Source organism: Ambystoma mexicanum, chromosome 6q, assembly GCF_040938575.1.
Source record: "Ambystoma mexicanum isolate Mex_15411 chromosome 6q, UKY_AmexF1_1, whole genome shotgun sequence".
Classification (NCBI taxonomy): Eukaryota; Metazoa; Chordata; class Amphibia; order Caudata; family Ambystomatidae; genus Ambystoma; species Ambystoma mexicanum.
The window spans coordinates 1,106,234,816-1,106,262,573 of NC_090937.1; the positions used below are offsets into that span (position 1 = coordinate 1,106,234,816).

General features: G+C 48.5%; 1 protein-coding gene across 1 annotated transcript in view; it reads left to right on the plus strand.

Moving 5' to 3' along the window:
- Positions 1-26,563, plus strand: part of SGCB (sarcoglycan beta) — a 415,573-nt gene extending 389,010 nt beyond the window's left edge. Inside the window, exon 6 of the mRNA XM_069631676.1 lies at positions 23,437-26,563. Within this exon, the coding sequence (XP_069487777.1) occupies positions 23,437-23,640 (204 nt within the window). The 3' untranslated portion in view covers positions 23,641-26,563. The remainder of the gene's footprint in view (positions 1-23,436) is intronic.
- The last annotated feature ends 1,195 nt before the right edge of the window (positions 26,564-27,758 follow it).

Here is a 27,758-nt window from a genome sequence, read left to right on the forward strand (position 1 = left end):
ATGTTTATGAATTCGTTTCCCATGCCCATTTTCTTAAGGGTCGCGAATAGCATTGACCATTCGACGCGGTTGAAGGCTTTTTCTGCATCTAGCGAAATTATTGCCGATGGGATATTCATGATCCCTGCCTTCTCTATGAGATGTCATATTCGTCTTATGTTGTCGTGGGTTTTCCTGTTGGGGATGAAGCCCGCTTGTTCTTGATGTATCAGTTTGGGGAGCAGAGGCGCCAGCCTATTTGCAAGAACCTTCGTGTAGAGTTTGGCATCGACATTAATAAGGGCTATTGGGCGGTACGAGCTCGGGTTTTCTGGATCTTTTCCCTTTTTGTGGAAGACGAGTATCTTAGCCTTGTTCATTGAAGCCGTGATATTGTTCGAGGTCTTGAAGGTGTTGAATAATGTGGTTAGATGGGCGGTCAATACGTCCGCATATGTTTTGTAGAAGGCTGCGGTGAAGCCATCCGGGCCTGGGGCTTTATTCTTGGGGAGATCTCTTATTGCTTTCCCTACCTCCTCTGGCGTGATGGACTCCTCTAAGGCCTCTTTTTCAGATGGCGATACAGTCGGGAGAGTGATTTCTTTCAGGAAGGCTGCTTGTTCTTCTTCCCTCGGATGTTGTGAAGAGTACAGGTTCTGGTAGAACTTTTGAAATGCTTCTTTTATGTCTTTCGTTTGTGTTTTCTCTGTTCGTTGATCGTCTTTCAGTGTTTGCACCGTTTGCTCCTGTTGTCTACCCTTTAACTGTCTTGCTATTAGTTTATCGGCTTTGTTTGATTTCATCGCGTACCAGTGTTTTGTGTGCTCTTTTGGTCCTGATCAAGTCTAGCTGGCTCTGGATATGTCTATGTGCTCTCTTTACTTTCCTGGAGGGATTCTTGACCGTTTCTTCCCCTATTTCTACCAGTTTTTTCCCCAGTTCATCTTCCCATATATATGATAGCTTGTCTTTCTGTGCCTTTAGTGCGATTCGATAGCCCCTCATTACTGCTTTGAATGCTTCCCATGTTGTGCTTGTGGAGACATCCGGGGTGTCGTTGTACTCGAAGTATTCCTCTATCTTTTTTCTGATAGCTTCTTTTGACACTGGGTCTTGTATTATGTCTCTGGGGAGCGTCCATCGCCATAGATTCGATCTTTTCATGAATTTGGGGAGTGTAATCCACAACGGGGCGTGGTCCGAGAGTGATATTAGGCCTCTTTCTATGTCCCGTATTTCTCCGACTAGGGTCCCTAATGCCCAAATATAGTCTATCCTGGAGCTGGTGTCATGTACGTGCGAGTGGTAGGTGTATCCTTCCGTTGATCCTTTAAGTCTGCGCCATACGTCCTCTAGGGCTTGGCTCTGCATCGTCTGTTTCAGCGCCTGAGAGGGAGATCCTACTTGGTTAAGGCTGAAGTCTCCGGTGAGGATCACCTCCCCTTCTGTGAAGTTTTTTAATTTGTTGATTGTGTCCTTGATAAAGCCCTCCTGTCCGGTGTTTGGAGCATACAGGGTGGCTATTGATAGTTGGCTGTTGTCTATCTTGACCTTTGTGAAGACATAGCGACCGTTCTTGTCTGCTTGTGTCTCTTTGATCTGGATCTGTAGGTGATTTGCGAAGGCAATGAGTACTCCTTTCTTTTTTTCTTCATCGTTAGATTGGATGATTTGATTGTAGCCCCTAATCCGAAGGAGGCCTCTCCTTTTTTACTGTATATGCGTCTCTTGGAGCGTGATTATATCATATTTTTCTCTGTGCAGGAAGTGTTCCAGTTTTTTCCCGTTTTACAGGTGTGTTCAGTCCTCTGATGTTGTATGTTAAGTCAGCCCCATTCTTCCGGGTTAGTCTTTGTTTTCTTATTGGTTTTCCTTTGTGGGTCCCTGTGATGAGCTAACAAACCGGTGTTGGAGTCTTTTCCCCTATGAACATCCCCCCACCAATCCCCCCCGCCCACTCCTTCCTTCTCCCCCCAAATTTGTCGCTGAGGCGGGCGCTGGGCCCTATGGTTGCTCCGGCATCGCGCCTTTGCTCCATGCCCTCTAACATCTCAGGGTTAACTGTTCGCAGGGGTTCCTCAACCCTGCTAGTGGTACGTATTCCATGACCGTCCCATGGCTCTGCCGCGCCTTCTCGTCGGCACCTGCCCTGTCTGATTTGTCTGTGCAATCTTTGCCTCTCCCTCCGTCTGATTTTGCGAGCGTGCTGACTGCTTGGGGTGTCTTAGCTTTTCTCCGGTTTGCGGGATTGGAGTCTTGTTTTCCATTGCTCTGTTTGCCATCCCCTCGGTTGTCTTCTTTGCCTTTGGGGTTCCCTGGCCTTTGCTGTCTCTGTTTCCCGGCATCCCAATATCTTTAGGCCTTCCTCGCAGGTGAGTATTCGATGTTGCATTTCTTCCCATGTGAAGAGAAGGCCAAAAGGAAATGTCCATTTGTAGCAGATTTGTTTTTCTGCGAGGAGTTTCGTAGGCTGGCTCATTTCTCTTCTTTTTCTGAGCGTGGATTGGGCTAAGTCTTGGTAAAGTTGGATTTCTTTACCGTTCATTCTAATTTGCTCCATTGTTCTGGCTTTATTTAAGATTTGTTCATTTTGGGCGTACAGTGTCATGGCCACTTATACGTCCCTTGGGCGTGATCCGGGCTCCCCAGTTCTTCGAGGGCCTACTCTGTGTATCCTATTGATGTGGATGTCGTCCCCTGTCCCGTCTTGCAATATTTCTTGGAATACTTGCTGAATCGCTGTGCGTAGGTCTTTGTCGGCTACTGTTTCCGGCATATTTTTAATTCTGATGTTCGATCTTCTGGACCGGTTTTCCAAGTCTTCGCATTGGGTTTTCAGTTCCTGCGCCAGGCGTGCAAGTCGGTCTTGTGCTTCTGCATATTGGAGGGCTTCTTCATCCATATTCTGGACCGACCTTTCCAGATTGTCTGTTCTCTCCTCAAGGTTTTCTATGTCCTTTTTCAGTTCTTGGGCCGCTTGTTTCAGTTCTCCCTTCATGTTGTCGAACTGTGCTTGGGTTGATGCGATGAACTGTCCCTGGAACTCCTTGAACCATGTTTTCATGTCGTCCCTTGAGGCCATTTCTGCGTCTTCTTTCTGATCAGCTGGGTCTACCCCCTTTTCTGTTTGTTTGATCGCTTTGGTATCTGATTTTCTATTCCCCAGATTTGGGTCAGGTCTTGGTCAAGCCTGGAACCGCTTTTGCTTGCCGCTGTTGCCTGGGTCCCACTCTTCGTTCTAGGTCTTGACATGTGTATGTCTCTTGCCCCCTTCTGCCACTTCGTCGTTGGGTCCTCTGTAATGTGTGGAGTTGCTGTCGGCTGCGTATCTCTGACAGAGGACCAGCTGCGCTATGGGGTGCTTGCTGGAATTCAGGATCCTCTTTTTCTATCTTTGTGGCACGCTCCCCACCGCGCGTTAGGCCACGGTCTTGGGGGCCTGAGTTTCTCCCTTTAGGTGTCTCTTCGTGTTTTTCTGGGGTCCCTTCTTCGTTTCTTTTGCGGTTTCCGTGTCCCTGAAAATTTGATCCTTGCGGGGCTTCTGCCCGTTCCCTAGGTTGAGACCTTCACTCTCTTGGTGTGCCCACTTTGCTGATGGAGCCCCCGCCGGCCTGCCTTGATGTCGCCGGGCGGGCCTGGGTCCTTATTTCTTGCTTCGTGGGGGGAGGCCGTCTCTCGCAATCTCCGGCGTGGAGCGCCGGTTTCCCCGCACGCGATCTTGTCCGGGGGGGGCACTTCCTTATCTCCCCCGTCTGCTCCCCTTTGCTCCTTGGGGGCCCACCGCCTTTGTCTGTATGAGGGGGGGCGTCCCTCCCCGTCTGTCCCAGGATCTCACCCCTGGCGCGTACCTGCATTAAGGGTGCGCCTCTGCTGGGCTCCTCTAGATCCGGAGGTCCGCTGTGCTCAGACCGCTGTCTCCTCTGCCTCCTTCTCCCTCCGATCGGCGCCGGGGGGCCTGGTATCCCGTCTCTCCCGCCGTGTGGGCCTCAATCTCCTGCTCCGGCGTCCTCCGGCGCCCGTCTCCTCTCCTCGCCGGCGCTGCGAGGTCTCCGGATTGGGTTGACTTCTATGTACGCGGGCCTCGCGGGCTGCCGGAGTTTCTGCTCGGCTCTTCGGGTCCTCCACGGATCGGCCCCGCTTACTCCGCTCTACTGCTGGTGGGCCCCAAAGGGCGGCTCTCTCCGCGACTTCGTCGCCGGCGTGGAAGTGGTCACGGCTGGGTCTTCTGGGCCGCGACCGCCGGCTGGTTCACTTCTGTGGGAGTTGTCTCCCCTGTCTCACCTTCCGGGGGGTGGACGCACCTCTCGGATGGCTCGGTGACCGCCTAAATTATTGTGCTTTATTGTCGCGGCCCGAGCTGGGGGGAGGGAGCTACGCTCACGCACGTCTGCCTGGCTCGGCCGCCATCTTGGAATCCCCCTGGACCTTTTTAACAAGGAACCGTTACTTTGCCCTCCTGGCAACCCTTGCACTCGGGGACTGTTTCTGTATCCCTACAGCACCTACTAGCACTTGACAACACCAGATGTCTGCCCTTACCATGCACTTGCCACCAGCTGGCAGCACTTTTATTTATTGTCTTTATTTAGTTTACTGTTATCCTATGTACTGCACTGCCCCGCCCCTTTCCCCCGGCACTTTTTCCCTTCCTTCCTCCCCTGCACTTGCACGATCTCAATGTCACCTGGCCTAGTAGGATCATTGTCTCTGTCTTCCCTCCTTCCCCTCCCTTGCCTCGTCGCGCCTTAAAACACTTGTGTATAGGCGTGTTATAAATGCCATATCATATCATATCAAGACCTCGACAGAAAGCGTAAGACCAGGAAACCAGGCTGAAGAATCCTGCATTGTGTGTCAGAGGTACCCGGGTCCCTCCCGTGTCAGTATTGAAGGCATGGAGAATCTCTAGCCACTGTGGTACTGTCCTTGACTTCAAGAATGAAGCCACTTCAGTGAAAGCAACACAGCCGCTGAGTTGGGGAGCCCGATACAAGAACGGTCTGTGTTGAAGCCAAGTTTGGAAGCAGCAACATTGTATGGCAATAGCTAGGATGAACATTGTTAAAACACGTGTGATAAGAGACGCGAATGAAGTTAAACTGCCGATGAGTGATTGAACTTTAAAGCAAACTACAATACCTTTGACGGAGTGGTCCAGCACTGCTTGGGTGCTCGGTCGAAAGTCTCTGTAAGGTAACCAGTTAAAGAGTGAGAAAAGTAGATAAAGTTGTTCTGAGCCCAGCGGAGGGAGATAAATTGAGAGAGAACAAATTAATTGAAGTGGTCCTGCGACGGGTCAAGTCAAATCCTGCGCACAGTCGAAAGTCTTTGATTATTGAAGTTGATAAGTTTGGAAAAGTACATGGATTTGGTCCGAGTCCCCCAGAGGGAGATGAAGTGAAAGCTTTGTGTTAAAGTGGGTCTGATCCCGGCAGAGGGGGGACCAGGGTTATTCGAGAATCATCCAAGAAGTTGTAAATGAGAATCTTGAGGATAAAGGAACTTTTGAATGTTTGCCGCATCAGGCCCTCTGAAGTAAGAGACTTTGAATGGCAAATAGACTTTGACATAGAAGGCCGTGATACTGAGATCTGAACTGCATCCTCGTGCTGGAGAAGCCAGAGAGTGTGCTAAGCTTGAGTATGCCGCCTTGTCCCATACAGAAAACGTGGGGAAGGGAGGCCAATGGCTTGAACATCCTGACATATAATTTCTTGAACACTTTTCTTTTGCATAACATTGTTTCCCACACTATTTGTATTTAGAGATAAAGATTGGAAATAGGTTTATTAGCATAGGCCCTTTTATTTTGACAGACTCGAATAGGACTGTGTTATTATTATTTGACGGTCGTAGCTTGCTCTCATCTTTAGATTTACGATTAGATAGGCGTTTTTCAAACCCCATTGAAGTTCACTAAACACCCTTGAACTGTGGTCACTTGTCTGTCTTACTATTTGATACCATGCCTTCCTTACAGTGGGAGAATACCGTCCGGTTTCTCACAGAGGCCTGTGCTTGGAAGTAGTTTGAACAGGAAGAATCCAATTTATTGAAAAAAAGAAATGGTTCCGTAATGGTTTTGTTTTAAAATCAAAGTGTAGGAAGAAGTTGCACTTCAGTGCACTGCACTGAACATTCCCTTAAATAGCAGGTGTGTTTGTTTGGGGGTTTGAATTGCGCATGGTAGGGAGTTTGGCAATGGGGTTTGTGATGAGCAAGGGTAGGCCAACAGGCACCATAGTTGCACTACTTCTTTTCGTACACTTCTACCACTGCCTTGTCTCCTCTTTTGGGCTGTCATCCCATTTCTATGCTGTTGACTCGCAAATCTTTGTTTCCTTTCTCCAGCATGGGGTCTGGCATGGATTCAAATGCTCATGAATATTCCCTGTCGTCAGGCTGGGAATCCTCGGTAAAAGAAAAAACTGTTTTACTTTCACTTTAAAACTGTATTTCGAGGGGATTGGGTCCTCCGACGTATTCCATATATATGACAGTAATCACCACAGCTGTGCTGATTACTGTCATAGATATGGAATACGTCGTAGAACCATCCCATCGAAAGAACGTTACCAGGTAAGAGAGTAACTTGTTCTTTTCCTCTAAACCAATCCCTGTCCTCTGGATCATACTGCTCCCATCCAATGAAAGTCCTCTGCCTAGGCCCCGCCTCTGGCAGCCATCTTCATATTTTTACTGCATGATTCAGTGTTGAGAGTCCTCGAGTTGCTCTCTGAGCTAGTTTGTCCTTTTTCACTGAAAAGTTCTATTTTTCTTCCATCAGAGCCTTGTGCTACTATCTTCATCGGCTGGGCAACCCTCAAGGGCGATTGTTTGTCAAAATTTCTGGAAGGCCGCCTTGAGCCTACTTTGCACCCTCTGACCATGACTGAGGAGCAAAAGGATGGAAGGGCGCTTTTCAGGCCCTGCACCCAATGAGGGTTAAGTAACGTCTTTGTGGAGGACAAACATCAAAAGTGCCTGTACTGCCTACACCCGGACCACAACGAGGATGGGTGCGAGATATGCATAGGCTTCTCCAAGAAAACGAAGAAAGACAGCTATAGTAGGCTGGCAGCATGGCTCAAGTCGAGCAAGGCCCCTGACCCGTGCTCCGAGCAGGGTCATAGCTCAGACTCAACAGGTGCAGCCGAAGATGCTGTTGACCACTTCGTCGACATCCTCTGGAGCGACAAGGGTGGTCCCTACAGCAGAGAGGGCCCTGCCTCCCCAGGTGCAACACGGATGCAGAGGCAGCAGCGAAATGCTGCAGGCACCCCTGGGGGTGCGGGGGGAAAGCACTGGTTCACATCCCGGTACATGGCCCTTTGGAGGGAGAAGGGGGGGCGCCCAAAGCAGCCCTCCAAGGTTTGCAATCAGTCAATGGACATCTCCATGGATGACGACCAAGCGTCTGTCCGTACAGTCCACGAGGAGGACTGCGGCGCAGGTCCTAGCACTCCATCATTCCCTCCACATCTGAGGGACATATGCCAAGGGACATATCCATGGACACCCGGTCAGCTCTCCACCAGACAAGGTGGGATCATTCCACTCGATCTCCCGGACAACAAAGCTGTTCCAGCTAGGGCCTGAGGAAACCAAAAAGGAGGACTTCCTAGATCAGCGACAGGAGTCCAAGAGGAAATCTGTCATGTCTGTACCCTTCTTGTACGACATTTCGGAGATAGGCCTGGCCATCATGAAAAACCCATGCACAGCTCCAACCAAATGAGACAGGTTGGAGAAGAAATACAGGGTGCCGTACTTCACACCCAAGTGCTTGAGGTCACAACCATTACCGGACTCTGTAGTGTCAGCCGCAGCAAGAAAACATTCAGCCAACACCGCCTCTGCATCATCATTCCTCACGAAACAATGCAGGGAAGAAGATGGGTGCCATGGGAAAGGGAGTCATCTACACGGCAGCATCCACAATCAAATCGGCTAATGCTCTGGCTATCTTGTCCTGATACGACCGGGATCTTTGGTACAAGTTGGGCCCTATCCTGGAATTCCTTCCAGACTACAAGAAAACCGAGGCGCTCGCCCTCTTCCAGGAAGGGGAGGTGGCGCCGGACCATGCCATTATGGTGGCAGTGGACATCGCTGACACAGGATTCCGACAGATGGCAAACAGTGCCACTAACTTTCGGCAGGATGTTCATGCAAATTTGCTGGACATGCCTTTCGACAGTGAAAATCTGTTCGGGAAGGTGGTCGACAAATCCTATCAAGCCATAAAAACGGACACGGAAACGGCACGTTCCCTTGGCACTCTTCAGCAGCATCGCTCGTAATCTTTTCGCTCCTCCAGGGGAAAATCGAGCAGATCATCCAAGGGATACTCCACGTCGTATAGGCAACCTTTCTGATCCTCCACGCAGGAAGCCTACAGGGTTCGCTCCCAGGCCTACAGTAGCAGAGGTCAGTATCGCCGGCACCCACAGGGCAGGGCGCCCAAGCAAGCCTGAACCGGCCAAGACATCGGGCCCCCACTCGTGCACCCCGGTGGGAGGCCGGCTAACCAAGTTTAGTCAGTGAGTGGAAGAAGATCACCACCTACAGATGAGTGCTGGACCCTCTTGCCCATGGACACACCTTGAAGTTCCAACGCAGGTGGCCTCGTATTCCACTGGTTCCCCGTCAGGAGCAGCACATCCCGTATCTGGACGTTTGGCTGATATGCGCCAGCTCCCGGGAACTGGCCGACGAGCACATGAAGGAGACCGTCCGGCTATTCACGAAACTGGGGTTCTCTGTAAAACTATCCAAAGTCCTACTTAATTTATTTTCAAATTTGTTTATTGGCATTTATTATTTGCAGCTGTACATGACATTTAAATGTGCCAATTACTTGCAGTATTCATTTCAAAACAGTAACATTCTGAACTAAACAACATTAACTGTCTCCTTGTTTTTGTCCTTGTGTACCAGTACTTTATTTCCCATGGGGTGGGTGGGGTAGCAAGGCGCCGGTGTGGGGGGGCCACTAGGGGTCCGTTCCGGTTTGCACTGGTCTCGTTATTTTTGCTTAGGTTGTAGGCTAGCGGTGTTTGGGACATTTAGGTCATGGGGGCTTATCATCTGATGGATGGAACATGTTTCTTGTGACTTCTTTCCATGCCTCTAGTGTCATACTTGAGTTGTCAGTAGATCTGGCGACACTGTCCTCCCATGCCTTTGTTTCGGCGCTCACCCATCGCTCCAGTTCTCTGTAACATATGTTGTATTGTGGCCCTGCAGGTTTTTTCCAAGACATTGCTGTAGTTCTTTTGGCCATTATGCACGTTATGTCCATAAGTCTTATCACATGTTTGAGTTTGGCTAGTCTGGGGTAAGTTCCCAGTAAGCATTCTTCCGGGGTCCACTTATACCTGGTCATGCCCGCTTTTTCGCATGTCTCTTATTTTATCTCATAGAGACTGTGTCTTGGTGCATTCCCAAAGCATGTGAATCAAGTCTGCCTTCTCCGCCCTGCACCAGACGCAGTTGGGTTGTATTTGCTTGTTGAATTGCGCCATTCTGCATGGGGTTAGATATGTGCGGTGCAATACGTTCAGCTGTATCAGTCGGAATCTATGATTTCTGGACATCTCTTTAGGAGACGTAAGTGCTCTGCTCCATTCCCCATCCGTCATTTCTCGTCCAATGTCTGCCTCCCACCTTTCTTTCATTTCCGCGCTTCTGGGGTTGGGAATGTCACTCAGGTGGCTGTATATTTGAGATACTGGTTTCCAACCCTCTGCCAGGTTGTACAGCAGTGTCGTTAAGGGGTCCGTGTCTGGTTCCCCTGGCAGGGTGTCCCATTTGTTTCAAGCTGTTTTGCGGACCCTTTGGTACCATAAGAATTGACCGGTGTGGATGTCTTCTTTTTCCTGTAATGATGCAAACTCCCTGAAAGTGCCTTCCTCGTATAGGTCCCCCCAGGTATAGACGCCGTTCTTTTCCCATAGCCTGATGTTTCAGATCAGTGTCTGTCGTGCATAAATCTGCAATCATTGGTATTTCTGGCGAGAATGGGTGCTTTAGATGGATAAGCGCCTTTGCTCTGTGTCATATTTTCCTTCCCAGAGCAGCTAGAAAGGGTGCATTCCCCAGCAGGCATTGGGGTGCCCAGATTAGTTCCTTTAGTTGTATTGGGGAGATCATAGTTTGCAGCAGGAGGGGTCTCAGATGTGGGTTCATCCACCAACCACTTGGACACGAAGCTGAGTTGGGATGCCCAGTAGTATTTTTCTAGGTTTGGGAGTTGGATTCCGCCCTGTTTGTATGGTAAAACTAGTGTGGAGAGTGCTACCTTGTGTCTGCCCTTCCCCCATATAAACTCTCGAATTATTGTCTCGAGTGGGCGAAAGAAGGGGCTGTTAATATAGTAGTGTACATTTTGGAACCCGTAGAGAAATCTTGGGAGGACAATCATTTTGACTATTGAGGCCGTGCCCATCATTGAGAGGGGGAGTTTTGCCCAGAAGTTCATTGACTTGCGCAGTGCTGGGAGTGCTGCCCTTGTGTTGTGTTTGTGCATTAGTTCTGGGTTATGCATTATTTGGACTCCGAGGTACCGAAATGAGGTGGTCTGCCATTGTATCCCTACCGAGGGAAGTTCCGCTATACACTTGTTTTTCAGGCCCGCTGGAGGGAATAGACAGGATTTTGTCCAAAGTCCTACTTAACACGTTAGCATCCCCCTCTGAGGAGAGGCTAGCGGCAAGGTGCAGCAACTGTCGGCGAAGATGGCCACGGTTCGGGCCATCAGGTTGCTGCTGGGCATGATGTCGTCCTGCATCTACCTCATCCGTCTCTGCAGGCTGCAGATGCGACCCCTACAGGAATTCTTGGATGCACGTTGGGTACAAGTGTCCGGGAGTTTTGTGGACAGATCTCCCCAAGATCCCCGCTCAACGAGGAGTTCCAGTAGGCATTAGAGCGGTGGGGGGTACGCTACCACATCGCCCAGGGGATGGGATTTCAAACCCCACCATACCATGTGACGGTCACTACGGACACCTCTCTGGAAGGTTGGGGAGCTCACACCTGTGGCTTCCTGAGGAAAAGGATCTGCACATCAACATCCTGGTGCTACGGGCAGTGTTCTGAGCCCTGAAGTCTTTCCTACCATCTCTGAGAGGCAAGGTAGTGAGGATCTTCACGGACAAAACCACCACCATGTTCTACATCAGGAAGCAAGAGGGCACGCAATCCCCAGCTCTCTCCTAGGAAGCTCAGGACTTGTGGCATTGGGCCATCGGACAGGGGATGTTCCTCGTCCCGTTACACCTGGCAGGCGTGAAGAACACCATTGCCGACTCCCTCAGCAGGGACTGCGCTCCTGCCACGAGTGGGAACTTTCGTCAGGATCAGGTGGATCATCTGTTTGTCAAATGGGGCAGAATCGATCTGTTTGCCATGACGGCAAACTCAAAAGTGGCAGAGGTTTGCCAGCAGATACCACTAACCAAGGAGCATGGGGGATGTGTTCTCCTTCCCGTGGGAAAGTCTGTTTCTGTACGCTTTTCTTCCGCTTCACCTCCTGCTACGTGTGATCAACACACTCAGACAATGTCGGTGCAAGATGATACTCATCGCGCTGGCGTGGCCGAGGCAGATTTGGTATCCGGACCTACTCAGCCTGTCAGTGTCGCCTCCAGTCAGGTTGCTGGTACTGCCAGATCTGCTCACCAGACAGAGGCGCAATCCTTCATCACTACCAAGGATCTCTGAGCCTGAAGGCATGGCTCCTACAGCCTTAGAGTTTGGAGGTTATGAGCTGCCAGCTGCAGGGAGGTCATTGCCAGGTCGTCGTCGACACTAAAGTGCTACGGCCATAAGTGGAAGCGTTTCACTATGTGGTGCTGGTCGCAGAAGATTACTCCCTGAGGGTCACGGCCTCACAGCTTCTTCCATACTTGCTTTCCTTGGCAAAAGCTAGTCTGACTTACCCATCCATCAAGGTACACCTGGCGGCCATCTCACGCTACACCAGATCCACAGGAAGATCCTTGTTGTGGTCCCACAGACTTGTCAAGGAGTTTCCCAAGGGGCTTTTTCAATCTTTCCCGCTGGTGAAGGGACCTGCCCCGGCCAGATCAATGGGCGAGATCCAGGCCCTGTCCTTCAAGCAGCCGTATTTGACTTTCCACAAATCGAGGGTGGTGCTGCGTACACACCCCACTTTCATGCCGAAGTTCCCATCAGAGTCCACCTCAATGAGCCTTCAGTGTTGCCTGTTTTCTTCCCGAGATCTTTGTCGCCGGCGGAGAGGACCTTGCATTCGCTTGACATTGCTTGTGCCTTGAAGTTCTACATGGCACGCACAAAGAGATTTTGGAAGACTTCTCAATTGTTTGTGAACTTTGGACGTGTGCATCATGGGAAGGCCTTATCCAAGGCTTCCCTCTCAAGATGGCTCTCAGGCTGTATCATGCACTGTCATCTGCTGGCTAACCATCCTTTACCAGGCTGTCCGAGAGACCACTCCACCAGAGCGATCACTACCACGACAGCGTTCCTTTCTGGTGCGCCCCTGCTTGACCTCTGCAGGCTTGCAACGTGGAGTTCCTATGGATACCTTCATGAGGATCTACTGCGTCGACAGGGATTCCAGGGAGGAGTTCAGAGTCGGCCAGGCACTGCTACGCAACATGTTCGCTTTTGAGATGAACTGTTCCAGGGGTAAGTGTTAATTGCTTCTGTTGAGCCTTTCCACCTCCCGTGGTTATGTAATGTGTACTGCTGTGTATTTGTTATTCATGAGAATGCGAATCCATGCCAGACCCCATGCTGGAGAAGGTTTAAGTTACTTACCTGTAACTATTGTTCTCCAGCATGGATGGCTGCTAGAGGCGGGGCTTAGGGAGAGAACTCTCATTGGATGGCGGCAATATGACCCAGAGGACAGTGATTGGTTTAGAGGAGAAATACAGTTTTAAAGTGAAAGTGAAACAGTTTTTTCTTTTACCAAGGATTCCCTGCCTGACGACAGGAATATTCAAGAGCATGTGAATCCATGCCAGACCCATGCTGGACAACAATAGTTACAGGTAAGTCACTTAACGTTTCATCCTTTTCTGATTCTTGCCAATCGACCATCTCATCCTGCTTTCTAGCAGTCCAGGTTTGGATGAATGATCACTTTCTTGGATGAATGATCACTTTCTCTATCTTAATGCTGCAAAAATGGAAATCCTCTTCTTCCCATCGTCCTCTTTCCCTCAACTGCTACCCCCTCCCTCTATTTCTTTTCCCCTATCCTGTCTCTCTTTTAGCTCCTCTGCCCATATCCTGGGCGTAATCTTTGCTTCCCCTCTTTCTTTTGCCTCTCATATCTCAGCCATTTCTAAGTCTTGTCGATTCCACCTTGTAAAGTAGTGAGCCAGAGACAAGAAGGTAAGTTACCCAATAGTATTTTATTCTTACAGCTCACCAGAGGTTAAATGGTTGTGCACCCGGACTTCCCCTTATCCAATTTACTTCACTTAGAGTTCATAGAAACAAAACCAAAAATAAAGGGTCTTCCAGGTTGCTCAAAAGACAAAACTCAAGGATTGCAATATTGCTTGTCCACAAATGAATGCATTTCAAAATATGGAGAACACAGGAATGGCAGCCTTTCTTTGTTCAAAACAGCAATATTCAGACTCAAGCGTTTACTCAACACCTCCGAATGGTTCAGAGCCTTTCTGTTCAAGCTCTGCGGCCGGTGCTCGGAGCCAGCCGTTCCACACTGGCCTTGGCTGGACTTCAGTAAATAACCAAACTTTCCTTTTTCCGCCGTTGGGACTCAGGCGTCTTCATCTGCTGTGCAGTCGGATTTGACTACAGGTCCGGTACGGTACACTCCGATGATTTTTCCTTTTTTCTCTAATACGCCCACCGATATGGGGTACTGTCCTTGTACCATTCTGAGTCCACTCTGTCAGCCTCCTTCCACTCCTGCAAAACGAGAGACAAGTTGAGCTGTTTTTTGATGCTTTTAACCCCAGTGAGTCTCCTCCCCAGTAATTAGCGTTAGGCGTTCCCAGCCCTGGGCTCCTTACACCTGAGGCTAATTCACCTCTTCCCAGCTTCAACTTCACGGAGTTAGCTTTGCATTTAACCCCCGCCTGCCCGGAACCCCCATTATATGGAAACGTGGTTTTTCGTCTTCCTTGTCTGATTTCTATTCCATTTTCTGGCTTTTGTTTTGATTATGTATCCGTTGGGGCATTCTGGGATATGTAGTTTGTCTCTTTTCTGTTGTGTCTTATATTTGTATTGTCCGGTGTGATGGTTGATTGGTGGGGCATTCTGAGACATGTAGTCTGGGCTTTTACTTGTTCCCGCGTGTCTCTTAAACTTGTCATTATCTGGTCTGGTGTGATCATAGACTCATCCCCCTCCCTCTTGTTTTGTTCCGTATTGGCCGCTATTGGTTCCTCATCACACACCTTTACAACATATGCAAAGCTTATCCCTACTTGACCTTTCAGGCAACTGAACTCCTCTTGTCTTCTCTCGCTTCGATTAATGTTCAACCCTCTTTATTAGTCTTACCATCTTGCTCCTTTGTGCTCCATTTTCAATTCTGTCATCCGTACTCTGTCTCCTTCCTCCTTCGCACCTCTGTTTCTTTCTCGCTTCAATCACTTTCTTGGCTGACTCTTGATAACCGTATACCTTTCACTTTGTTACCGTTGTTTACAAAAGTACACATGGTTTTTTTTTTTTTTTTTTTCCAAACTTTATTTATATTTTACAATAACCGGTAGGCATGGCTCCAACAGGGAGCTGCTGAATGCAATATCCCACAACAATTCCCCCACCCCACCGCCCCCCATCCCCCGTATCCACAGTATCTTTGAGAGTTTCTACTCATTGCCTTAGTCGCATGGACGTTTTCTCTCCTTGTCTTCCCGCTCCTCCCTCTTACGGACCTGAGTTCTGGGTGTTTGGATTATCAGGGTCCGAAGTAACAGATTTGTTCATCAGGTAGGTGATATATGGTCCCCAGATATCAGGAGGGCGTGCGTGTAAAGGTAGTGTACGAATAAATTCAGTGTCCATATCTTGGCAATAAGTTATATCCTTTTCCCAGTCAGCTACCCTAGGGAGTGGGCCCCTGCCCCACGACATGGCTATTCTCCTTCGTGCTAGCACCATGAGGAGTGCCGCCAGCTTGCGTGACGATGGCTGCAGATGTCTTGTGAGGCCAAGAAGCGGGCCCAGCGGCAGGGGGGTCATCTGCTCTCCTATAATCTCGGATGTTGTTTGTATAACGGTGGACCAGAATTGCTGGATACCGGGGCAGACCCATGCCAGATGAAGAAAGTCGGCGTTGGGACAAACGCATCTCTCACACTGGGCCGACGCCTCTGGGTGGTGCCTGTGTTTTTTGGCGGGTGTGTAATATGTTTGGTGTACAAAATTGAAATGGATCAGTTTGTAGCGAGAATTTAGCGCCACTTTTTGAGTTTGTCGCAGAATGTAGGCCCAGTCTTCCTCACTGATTGGTTCCTGCAAAACCGATTCCCACCTGTGTTGCACTTTAGGTAGGAGCTTCCTCGTGTCACTCACCAGGGTTTTGTACAGAGTTGACACCAGTCTGCCCTCTCCCTGTGCTAATATTGTGTTATGTAGCAGCTCCCACGTGGGGGGTTGTTTAGGGAATGAGGGGAATAGCTCCTGCAGGGCGTGACGGAGTCTGAAATAGAGAAAGACGTCCAAGGATGTGTTCCCTCCCTTGTCCTTGGCCATTTGGGTGGTCAGAAAGGTGCCCTCTGGGAAGAGGTCTCCTAGCGTTTTTACTCCTATTTTGTCTACCCATAGCAGGAATACCTTTTCGTTCGTGAGAGGGATACCGGGGATAAATTTTATAGGTAGTATGGGGGAGAATCGTACAGCCACTCCACACGCACTGGCGATCTTCTTCCATATCGCATATGTAGACAGGACCGTGTTCAGTGTCTTATGCGGCACAGGGATGTGGCTGATTATGACTGCGGATAGTAAATCGGGGGAGGCCAGGGCTCTTTCCACTTGCACATGTGGTCTTACATAGTGGATTGAGTACCAGTGGCTCAGGAATTGAGCCTGAGCCGCCCAGTAATATTTCTCTATATCTGGGAGCGCCAGACCTCCCTTCGCTATAGGTAAAGTGAGTGTGTCGTAAGCCACCCGAGCCGGTTTCCCCGCCCATATTAACTCTAGGATCGTGCTCTTGATCTTTGACAGAAAGGACTTGGGGAGAAGTAGCGGGATATTTGTGAAGAGATATAAGAGTTTGGGGAGAATAACCATTTTCGTCAGTGAGGTCCTGCCCCACAGCGTCAATGGGAGTGATTTCCATCTCTGAATACGTTCAAGTAATAGCTGCAGTGCGGTTCCGTAATTATCTCTAAATATCTCGTGATGGTTACGTGACATCTTGATCCCCAAGTAGCGCACTTTCGAGGTTTCCCATTGGAACCCATGGTCGTCGGCGAACTCTGAGGTGCACGGAGTCAGGGGGAATACTATCGATTTGGAGTGGTTGGTTTTGAGCCCTGACATTAACCCGAATTTTATCACCTCTCGCATTACGGGGTTGAGGTTGACTTGGGGGTCGCTAATGAACAGCATGACATCGTCCGCGTATAGGGAGACGATTAGCCTGTGAGGACCCAGTTTTAACCCTCGCTCTAACTGCTCGGCCCGTAGCCTCGAGGCTAGGGGTTCCATCACCAGGGCGAAGATAAGGGCCGAAAGAGGGCAACCCTGTCTCGTCCCGCGTTCCAATGTGATCCCCGATGATTTAGTGTTCCCGAGTGTGATGTACGAGCGTGGATTATTGTAAAGCAGAGCTACTAGCTTCAGGAAGAAGTTGCCCAGACCCATCTGCTTCAGTGTCGCGAACATGAAAGGCCACTCTACAGAGTCAAACGCCTTCTCGGCGTCCAGCAGTACTGCTATCGCCTGCTGTGTCGAGTCTAGGGCCTCGATGACGCCAAACAGCCTCCTTATGCCGAACGTTGTGCTACGCCCCGGGATGAACCCGGCCTGGTCACCCAGCACTAGTGCTGGCATCAGAGGGAGCAGTCTGGCCGCCAGGATTTTGGCCAGGATTTTGTTGTCCAGGTTGATCAGAGAGATCGGTCTATACGAGGCGCAGCTCTCTGTAGGTTTTCCGGGTTTATGCAGCATCATCACGTTGGCTTCACGCGTCGTGGGGGGAAGTGCTCCTCGACCCACCGCCTCTTCGTAGACCTGCAAGAGGAGGGGGGCCACTATGTCCATGTGCGCCTTGTAGAACTCGCCGTTGAGCCCATCGGGGCCGGGTGCTTTGATATTAGGTAGGGATTTGATTGCCATCCGGATTTCTTCCAGTGAGATGGGCGCGTTCAGGGGTTCGCGCAAGTCTTGGCTTACCCAATACAGTTCTGTGTCATTCAGGTATTCTTGTATCGCTTCGGGGTCTGATGTTCCTTTTGAGCTGTACAGGTCTTGATAGAATTCCCGGAAGGTGTTGGAGATCCCCTCCTCCGTGTAGACTATCTGTCCTTGCGCATCTGTGACACATTCAATATGAGGTGGGACTCTGTCTATCGATAGTAGTCGGGCCAGCAGTGCACCTGGTTTTTGCCCCTCACCGTACTGCCTGATCTGCTGTCTACGACCCATGAACTTCAGTTCGCGGTCCGCTGTCTCCTTAAATTTCAAGAGTTCTTGCTTAAGCTTGGCTTGCGTGCATGGATCGGGGGTGTTGAGGAGATTCTGTTCCAATTCCTTTAAACGGTCCTCTATGTTGGACAGTTCCCTTCGGATCATTTTTAGTGTCCCGTTTTCTTTGGTCAGGCAGATTCCTCTGACAAAGCACTTGAATGTTTCCCAAATGGTGCCTGCGGAGTCAACCGAGTTTTGGTTGGTGTCTATGAAGGAGAGTATTTCTTGCCGCAGTTCTGCTGCAAACACTGCGTCTGTGAGTGAACCGGGTTTAAACCTCCAGTTGAGGCCTGGCACTGCTGTGCCCGCTAGGGTGGCCTCCAATACCACCATCGAATGGTCGGAATAGGACCTTGGTAGGATCTGGCACGCGTCCCACCTGAAAGGGCTGTGGGAGGACGCCAGGATATAATCGATTCTAGAACTGGTGTTGTGCACAGCTGATCGGAAGGTATAGTCTCTCCTGTCTCGGTTGTGTCTTCTCCACATGTCGGAAAGATTGAAGGCCTGACAAATCTCTCGAACCTGAGTACTTGCTTTGGACGGGTTTCCTGAAGTGTTGTGGGACCTGTCGAGCCTGGGGTCGAGCGCGGTGTTGAGGTCGCCCCCCCACACCACAGTCGACGCGTCGGTCGTGGCTAGATGGGACATTATCCAGTTAAAGTTATCGTGTCCATCTGTGTTTGGAGCGTAAGAGTTGACCACCACCACTTCCTTTCCAGCGATTATTCCTTTCACCAGTAGGGCCCTTCCTTCGGTGTCCTTCTTTGACTCGATGAGGCTGAAATTGGTCCTCTTATCGATCAGGATCGCCACGCCTCTGGCGAACGATGAGTAGGACGAGAAGTACCGGTGGCATCCCCATGATCTGGCCCAGCGCTGTTCCGACGAGGGTAGTAGATGAGTCTCCTGGAGTATCGCTATGTTGATTTTGTGTCTCCGCAGATATTGAAGGATTCTCCTCATTTTCGTAGGCTGGTTGCCGCCGCGTATATTCCAGGTGGCGATTCTCAACGTTGTCGCTGCCATCTGAACGGATCAGTGTAATCCTGTCGGGCCGGGGCCCGCGGAGTTAGCTGGAGTCGCTTTCGGAGAAGGAGCCAGGAAGACTTGGCGATTTGTAGGTACATAGTTCCTCGCGTGGCTGTCGTGGATCGGGGGTATGTGGGTTGAGGCGGTATTACTGAATTAACTTCCCTCCCATGCACGGGCAACCCCCAACAGGCCCGTGGTAAACAGTCCCATAGTAACGAAACAACTTGCATTGCTGTGCTCGGGGCGCAAGTGGCCCTCCAAGAGAGGGCTAGCTCCCTTCCCCGGATACAATGGTGGTCTGCGGTGGTCTCTCCTTGTCAGCCATGCAGACACTAGCCCTCCCATTAGGTACCTTGTAGGCAAAATTTATGGTGGATTTCTTCTCGGTCTCTCTCCCCTTTGAGGCCTTCCGTTGGAGGAGGCGGGTCTGCAGCCCGAGCGGTCCAGATAATCGCTCGTCTCTTCCGGAGAGTTGAAAAACTGGGTCGTCCCCTCATGTTGGATTCGGAGTTTGGCAGGGTAGAGCATGGCGTATTGTATCTGGTTCTCTTGAAGCCTGCGCTTTACTGCCGTGTACGATCTTCTTTGCGCTTGGACCGCCTGGGAGAAATCCGGGAAAAATTGGATTTTATCACCGTCGTACTGAAGATCGCCTTTCTCCCTGGCCGCCCGTAGGATGGCGTCCCGGTCTTTGTAGTTGAGCACTCTCGCTATGATTGGGCGAGGATTAGCCCCCGGGATCGGTCTGGTGTTGGGAATTCGGTGGGCTCTCTCCACAACAAACAGTTTGGACAGGATGTCTGTGCCGAAAAGGTCTACGCATAACTTCTCAATGTAGTCCTCCATCTTTATGTTGAGTTGTTGTTCCCTAGCTCCAACGATCCTGATGTTGTTGCGTCGGGAGCGGCCCTCCAAGTCTTCATTCTTTGCGTTTACCGCTTTCATTTGCCCTTCTAGGGAGGCCACTCTGGAAGTCAGGGCCGCTGCTCCGTCGTCGAGGTCCGACACCCTCTGCTCGACTGTGTCAAGTCTATCGGCGTGTTTGTCTAACCGGTGCTGGAGCAGATCAACCTTAGAGGAGAGGGTGTCGAGTTTGCTCCCAAGACCGCCAATTCCGGCTTTCAGTTCTAGGAGAATTTCCCTGATGTCGAACCCGTGGGCCTCCTCCTCGTCTTGGATGGGAGATAGCGCTCTGCCATTTGAGGTGGTTGGTTTGGTCACGGAGCTGCCCTCAAAGTTTAGCTTCTTTTGAGCTCTGTCCATTTTCTTTGAGGCCGCCATTGGCGCTTGTGTAGCGGGGGTCCTACAGGGCACCGGAGGTAGGTCCGGGGTCCCGGTTGATCCGCGCCTCCGTTGCGCTATCTCGGATGGGGTTTCTCTCCTGATGTTTCCCTTTGTGATAGGGTATAGTGGAAGCGGGAGTGACGCCGGGTCCAAGCGCTATCTACTGCTGGTTCTCGGCTGGCCCGTACGTTGGGGGTTCACGCGGACCCCGGCTTGCGGTTTCCCGCGCCCCGCGCCTTCACACAGGCTGAAATTCACCCCGGGGAGTATGGACGGGGGCGCACGGGGGCGCGCGTACCTGATCTTCGGGGTTCGTTCAGGACGGCTCCTCCGAGATTCTGCCGGATGTCCCACCGCTTTCGGCCGTTCAGGCCGTCCCCCTCCGGGCCCGCTCTGTCTCCGACTGCCTCGCGTCTAGCCCGCGCCGGCGCTCCACTCGGACCGGGGAGGGGGAGGGTTTCTCGTCGCTGAGGAATCTGGACCCAGCATCCGAATTACGACGAAAGAAGTACTTCGTTTTGTTCAGAATCGCTTTGGCTACAAACTGGGGGTGGCTGCATACCCAATGCCCAGCGCAGATGCCTCGATTCGTCAGGATTTCTGAGGGAGCTCCGTGGAGCTCACAGGGAGGCCGCCATCTTGGACGGCTCTCTAGCGCCCTCTAAGTACACATGGTTTTGCTCCCCCCTATCTTTCCTCCATACTACCTTTTCATATCCCCTTCAGGTCTCTTTGTTCTGCTAATACGCTCCTATTGTCTGTCCCAAAGCATCCCTGTGCACACTCATTTTTTCTTTCTTTTTCATTATTGGCCCCTTAGCTCTGGGATTCTCTTCCCCTTAACGTACGTTCATCCCCCCTTCATCTTTTCTGCTCCCGTCTTAAACTTCTTCTGCCTAGCTCCAACCTGTATTACCTGATCTTGTCTTTTCTAATTTTATGTCCTGCTTTTATTACATGATTTTGTACTGCATTTTGTTTGTCCAGTGCTTTGGCGAAAGCCCTTTATCAATATAATGAAATACAAAATACCACCTGCAGAAAAGAAAGATTCTTGAGACAATTCCATCAACTAGAATGCCTCATCACTCTGAAAACTCTCTGATCTACCTGTCACCAACGACAAAGCAATCTATTAAAAAACAACCAACAAGGAAGCATCCGACAAGAGCAGAGCGATCTTACAAGCCATGAAACACTGCATCAACCGGCTGGCAGACCCTGCAGTACCAGAGTACACTGACAAATGCAATGCCATCAACAGCTTTTTCACAGAAAAGATACAAAAGATAAGGCAACAAATTGACAGCTCCAAACACACAACAGACATCACACACACACATCCATACATCTGTCAACATATCGGGATAAACCGAATTCAGGACCATTTCCTCAGAAGACCTGATCAATGTTCTTGCAGTCCTCAAACCTACCCACTACAAAGACATCATCCACTATCCTCCATTGTGAAGGCCTCCAAAGGTGTAGCACTTGCACCACTTTTCAACATCATCCATACCTCCCTCACAAGAGGAACCTTCCCTGATGCACTAAAAACGGGACATAGCCACTGTACTGAAGAAACCGGCACTGGACCTGGATGAACTGGCCATCTATTGCCCCACCACGCATCTGGCCTTTCTCTGCCAAGTGATTTAAGACCATCACCATCCAGTTGCACAAAAGGGTCTTACAGCACAATCACCTGCAGGAATACCAATCTGTTTTCTGACTATGGTGTAGCACAGAGACCACCACCAGTTTTTGATGACACTCTACATATCCTGGACAAGAGTGACCTGTGCTTACTCATCCTCCACAACCTCTCTGCTGCCTTCATTCCTCAACATCCTTGCCACGTGCCTTGACGGAACAGTCCTGCAATGGTTTGCCTCCCACATCTCCAATAGAGACCACTCCATCCAAGTGAGCTCCAGCAAATCACACAGCTGCCCTGTAACCACTTGAGTTCGACAAGGATCCGCCCTGTTCCCGGTTATCTTCAAACTGTACATGGACTCTCTGGGGAACTCCTCTCCAACACCAAATCAAAATACACCAATATACAGATGACACACAGCTTTTCCTAAAGAACAGTTGCATTGCCAACATTCAGCAACTCAAGCACTGCCTGTCCAAGTTTGGTTGTCAATTGGCTGTCCAAAGCTTAACCCATCACAGACCCAGTTTATTCTCCAGGCAAAACCCACCAAGCATGCTTAGATCCAGAATTTTCTGACTGACTATAGACGATAGATTCACACCTCAACTCTTCACCCAGTGCAAAATCTCTCAGCTTTACTGTGACCTCACATTCAAAAAACACATCACCAATGTTTCCAGCTTGTGCTCCTCTACAAAGTCAAGCCTCGAGTTGTCCAGGCCCTGGTCATCGCCACCTGGTTTGTGTCAATGCCCTTCTCGGATAAGACGCACCTGCCACTTTGATCCCTCTGAAAGCCATTCAGCATGACGCAGCATGCCTCACCACAAGACTAAGAAATGTCTATCGCATCACCCTATCTTCAAGGAGCTGCACTGTCTACACCACCTTCAAGCACACAATTATTTTAAGACTGTCTGTTTTATCTTTAGCGCAGTCCCAACCAAAAAAACACTCTACTTGGCTGAGAAGGAGGCCAGTGCACCACCAAAGCCACAACCTCGCCAGGCTGGAAACCAATAAATGCAAGAGGGAAAGATGCAAGAAACGGACCTTTTCTGGCTATGCATCATATCTCTGGAACAAGATAACAATGCAGGTGTCCTACATCCTACACTTCATAAAACACCTGAAGACCCTACTCTTCAAAGAAGTTCTCGCAAATCGCTGATTGAGCTACTCAGCCACATTTCCTCCCCTTTGGAGTCCCCTTTCCTTTTGCTTCCGCTACCCATTGGGACTTCTGGACTAACCTCCATTTCTTGGTGGGAATGTCCCATTTGAACCGTGATCTGTTGCTTACCAACGTGGTTTGCACTTAATGAATCCCAAATACACAGGCATGCATACATAAATGTTCCCCAGACATACAGGTATCCTCTCTAGAACAGCTATAAACACTATCAACCACCCATCTTCGTATACAAGGGTCCTACCAACCTCACATTCAAGTATTTGAGAGTTATACCCAGTTTGTAGTGCAAGATCACCAGAACGCAGTACTCGGAGGACAGATGCAGGAGCAAAATATATGATTTAGTCGCAGAAAGAATGCTAGCGCCACGATGTAACCTCCTAGTGAAAGTTGCGGGAACAAACACATTGAGGGCAATTCAGAGTACTGTACTGCAACAAGGGGATCTTTAATGGTTGGGACATGGTATCGAAGCTGAATATAAATACTTAGTGCTATTTCTTATAAATAATAATGGACTTGTCGGTCACTATTTGGCTTTGTTTTGCACGTTTTAATGTTGCAAGAAAATAATGTGTCTTAATCCTTTCACTTCTAGGAACACAGCATTGTTCTCAATGGATCAATAATGGTCAGTACATCCAGACTACCAACCTCACATTCAGGGCAGCTCGTCCATGATGATGGCTGGGAACGCTACAAGCTGTGCATGTGTGCAGATGGAACTCTTTTCAGAGTGCAAGTAAAGACTCGCAACATGGGTTGCCAAACGTCAGACAATCCATGTGGAAACATGCACTAAGAAGTACAGATCCACCGAGCGAAGAAAATACCACAAGAAAACCTACTCGCTTTACAAAGGCTGTTTGGCTTAAACGTTTTACTTTTTACAGCCGTGTGCAGTGTCATACAGTAATGCATTTACAAAACTCGAAAAGTATTATCACATGCTTAACCAGTGTTTGTACATTAATTTAATGTTTATACTTCAACAATTGTGAGCGAGTGTCTGCCCCCAAAGCGAGCTTGGATATGTAATGATGGGATGTAGCCCTGGTCAGTGAAACGAGATTTCAATGTAATCGAAATCAGAACACTAAAAAAACAGTCATACGTGCTGCAACTTGTGGCGTGATGGCCTTCCTACCCCTTTTTTGGTGGAACTACATTGGAAACTATAATATGGGCTTTGGTGCTTGATTTAAATTTGTCAAACTGCTGCTACGAAAATTATTAGTTAAGTGACTTTCAAAAAATATGTTTAAAATATGCTGTCATATGTAAGAAAGACACACTTAAGTGAGTGAGCACACGAAAGGGTAAAGAAGCCCTCAACTTTATTTGGTAACACACCATATGCATAAATATGTGGTCGGCACTCCTAGCAAATGCATTTTACATCATGAAGTTTTTAATGGGTTTTCCATCAATTATATTTTTGTATTATTTAAATCACAACTGCAAATAATATAATACTTTAGAAAGATTTGTAACGTCAGACTCGTATGTGTGTGGCTTTCTGTGATTGTCACCTTTTCAGGGAGATCTGTCCACACACGATACAGTTACTAAGCTCACATCCTCAGCCTAGTTGAGTCCTAGTTGAGTCATAATAATTCTTCACACCAACACAGTGGGTTGAAAATGAAAATTGTTTTGAATCCCATAGACACAAATCTCGGTTATAGAAATAGAATGTGATTGACTTGTTAAAGCAGTTTCAGACCTTGAGTATAGTTACCTGGTGTCTGAAATAAAATTCTAGAGACACTTGTGAAAGGAAACTAAGCATCGACAATATTAGGAATCGTCTGTTGTATAGCGACTGTACAAACATCAATCACTTTTGGTAGCTGTATAAATTAGGCTTGCTGCAACATTTTCAACCATATCTTAAACACACTAGAAACATTCATATTTTTTGTTGAAAGACAACTGTCGGTGTTTCAATGGCTTCTACATTGCGTTAATGATCTTGGGAACTGAATGCAAAACCTGGGTTTGTGGTGTAAATCCAAGCTATCCTCGCAGTAGACTGCAGCAATTGTGAAAAACACAAACTCCCAACTCATACAATTAAGAAAGATTCTTGCACTTTCACAGTCGAATCAACGGATGTAACCGACAAGTGCCCTAGGACTGTCCTGGCTTGACTATTGTACTGTAGTCTATTCTGGAGTGCCAAAGAGACCCAGAAAGTGTAAAAGATCCAAAATCACTGTCGGGCTATGTTTGATTATAAAGACGTCAGACCTGGTTAACCCGGTCGTTGGAGTAAATAATCATATTTAAAATCCCAGGTATTGTTTAAGTAGCATTAGAGAGAGAGAGGAGCCAACCAGACACAAGATGGATGCTCTAGAGTACAATTTTAAGTCGCTTTACAGCGTCTCGAGACCTCAGGGACCCCATCAGAATGAAACAGTGATGGAAACTTCTGTAATGCTGCAGTGTCGGCAGTGTTCCTGCTGGGAAGAATTTGGCTTTGAACTACTTGCTTTATCAGACATCAGTGCAAGCAACCAATCTAAATCGATGAAATCCTAGTTGAAATTTCTATTATAAAGTAAGCGTATATACATCTGCAATTCAGCCATTAACTCTCAGCAGACTGCTTAGAACTAACACAGGCAAAAGTCGGATGTTACTGATTTATAGAGCTAGCTCAAAGAAATCCCAGGAGGTTGTGTTTTGGGCAGGCAGGTACAGGTTTTGTGCAGGTAGGGACAGGTAGTGGATGGTCATGGCTACAGGTTTTAGCATGGTCATGGGCAGCCAATAGGTGAGTAAATAACCAAACAACCCCCACAAGCTGTGTCTCTCCTCAAATGGCATCTCCCTCATAGCTTTAATCAAATGCAATACTTTGGTTTCATAGTGGCACTTAAGCGCCACCTAAAGGCAAAACAAAAAACAAACATTTTGTTGAGAGATGGTATGCAGGAATACCAGCAAAACAACAAATATGTTTAGAAATCTGAATCATGAGCCTGAATGTTAAATAGTGTGCATGATATGTCTAGACTCAGTCTCAAGAACTTCAGTCAATGAAGATTATGTTATTTGTAATCGTAGTGGAATTAAAAAGGTTGCTGCCCAAACTGACATTGAATCAGAGGCAACTCAATTCTGGAAAATATGCATCAATTTATAATCCAGATTAGGCCCAACTAAACAGAGGTAAAATTGGCACAGATATGAATGCCAAATGGAAATTACTTAGGGGTTCACAACTAGGAAACCACCAGTCAGAGGAAATGATAACGCTTCAAACAAGAAATCTCCATTCTACAATCTTAACTTGCTGTCGATGTCAACCTTTTGACCACCAACTCCTTTCTTAGCAAGGTCTAGTGGTTGGTGTTAAAGTATCTTAGATTTGGTACACATATTACAATTTGTCGTTCTCAAGGAGGACAAAAGAGCTATTTGTTTAAATTGTGCCAAAAACAGTTGATACAATAAATCTGTGAATACATAGGAAATCATGCAGATCATAAGGTGACTTCTTTTATGTACTGGTACATTTTAATATCTGTTATGCTATTGCTAAAATTACTTTTTTAGGTTAAAAAGCGAATACAGTAAATGGTTTCAACTTTTTTTTCATTCTGAAATAGATTCTCCTTGCCACAACCATATTTATGTGATGTTTTAATATGTTTTACAATTTGAAAAAAGTACATCTACAATATGGTATATTAATAAAATGCACTTTGAAGTAAGATCCTTTGTATGAATGCTTATATCTTACCTATTTTGATGTTTGCATTGCTGTTTGATCATTGTTTTCTTCCTTCTGCGCGATCTTCATCATAACACAGGGTAGCATGGTAATATGAATCTAGAAAAAGATATTCGGTTGTGGATAGACTGAGACAGAAGTAAAGGTCAAGCGTGTTCAACCAGCAAAGACCAGCCACCAGTGCAACATGTACTTGATCGGAAGATAACTTTAGAGGTTATTTTATGTGCCATTTCTATAGCCCCTGCTGCCGTTGGTAGCACCTTGAAGCGCTGTGAGTAGGAACGCCCTTTGGAAGATCGGAGTCTGAGTTGAGAAGTAGTGAGAGGAGGGGTGACATTTGTGTGTGCATTTATAGCCTGATCAAAGGTAGGTAAAGAATGGCTAGGTCCCCAACAGCAACCCATGTTATGAGGTGTGAGGACGGGTGCTGTGTCAAATTGTCGAGAGTCAAGCTATGCAAACAGCTGGACTCTATTTTGCGTGAGATTCCATGATTGGTGGCGCTCGGACCGAGGGTGATGTATGCTTGGGGTAGTGTGTAGTCCAATAGTGTGCATGTCAAATGTGCACAGCTATGTGAACATCCAGACCGAACCCCCTGTGGGACTCAACTGCATTCCATTGAATGCAGTGCACGAGTGTCTGTGGAAGGACTGCAGCATATTAGTTTGTCATGCGGTGCGTATCATATAGGCATGGCTAAGAGTGATATGTTCTATCTAATAGACACCTCTTGCGCACCCAATATCCTAGCAAAGGGGGTGGGTGGCGGTTAGCTCATGAGTTGGGTGTGAGATCTGGGGGGAAGAGGCAGGTTTTGAGAGCCTTCCTTAAGGCGAGGTGGTCCTCTGTGCAGCGTGTGGTTAACGGGAGGGAGTTCCAGATGGTGGACTGAGAAAGAGGGTAATATGGGTTAATTTTATGCTGTAATGATGAGAAGTGCTGAGCCTGATCTGAGGTTTCTGTTAGGCCTATAGCGTGTAAATGTATGTAGTAACCTCCAACTGTTTCCTAAATTAGTTCTAAGCATTCAGCTAAGAGTAAATGGCTGTAAATGTATGCTGCAGGTATTCTGGTCTTTTGTTGTAATAGGTGCGATGGGTGAGGCACATTGCCTAAAAGGAGGATCGTCACCTGATCGGTGGCCAGGGAATTACACGGAGGGCGGGTGA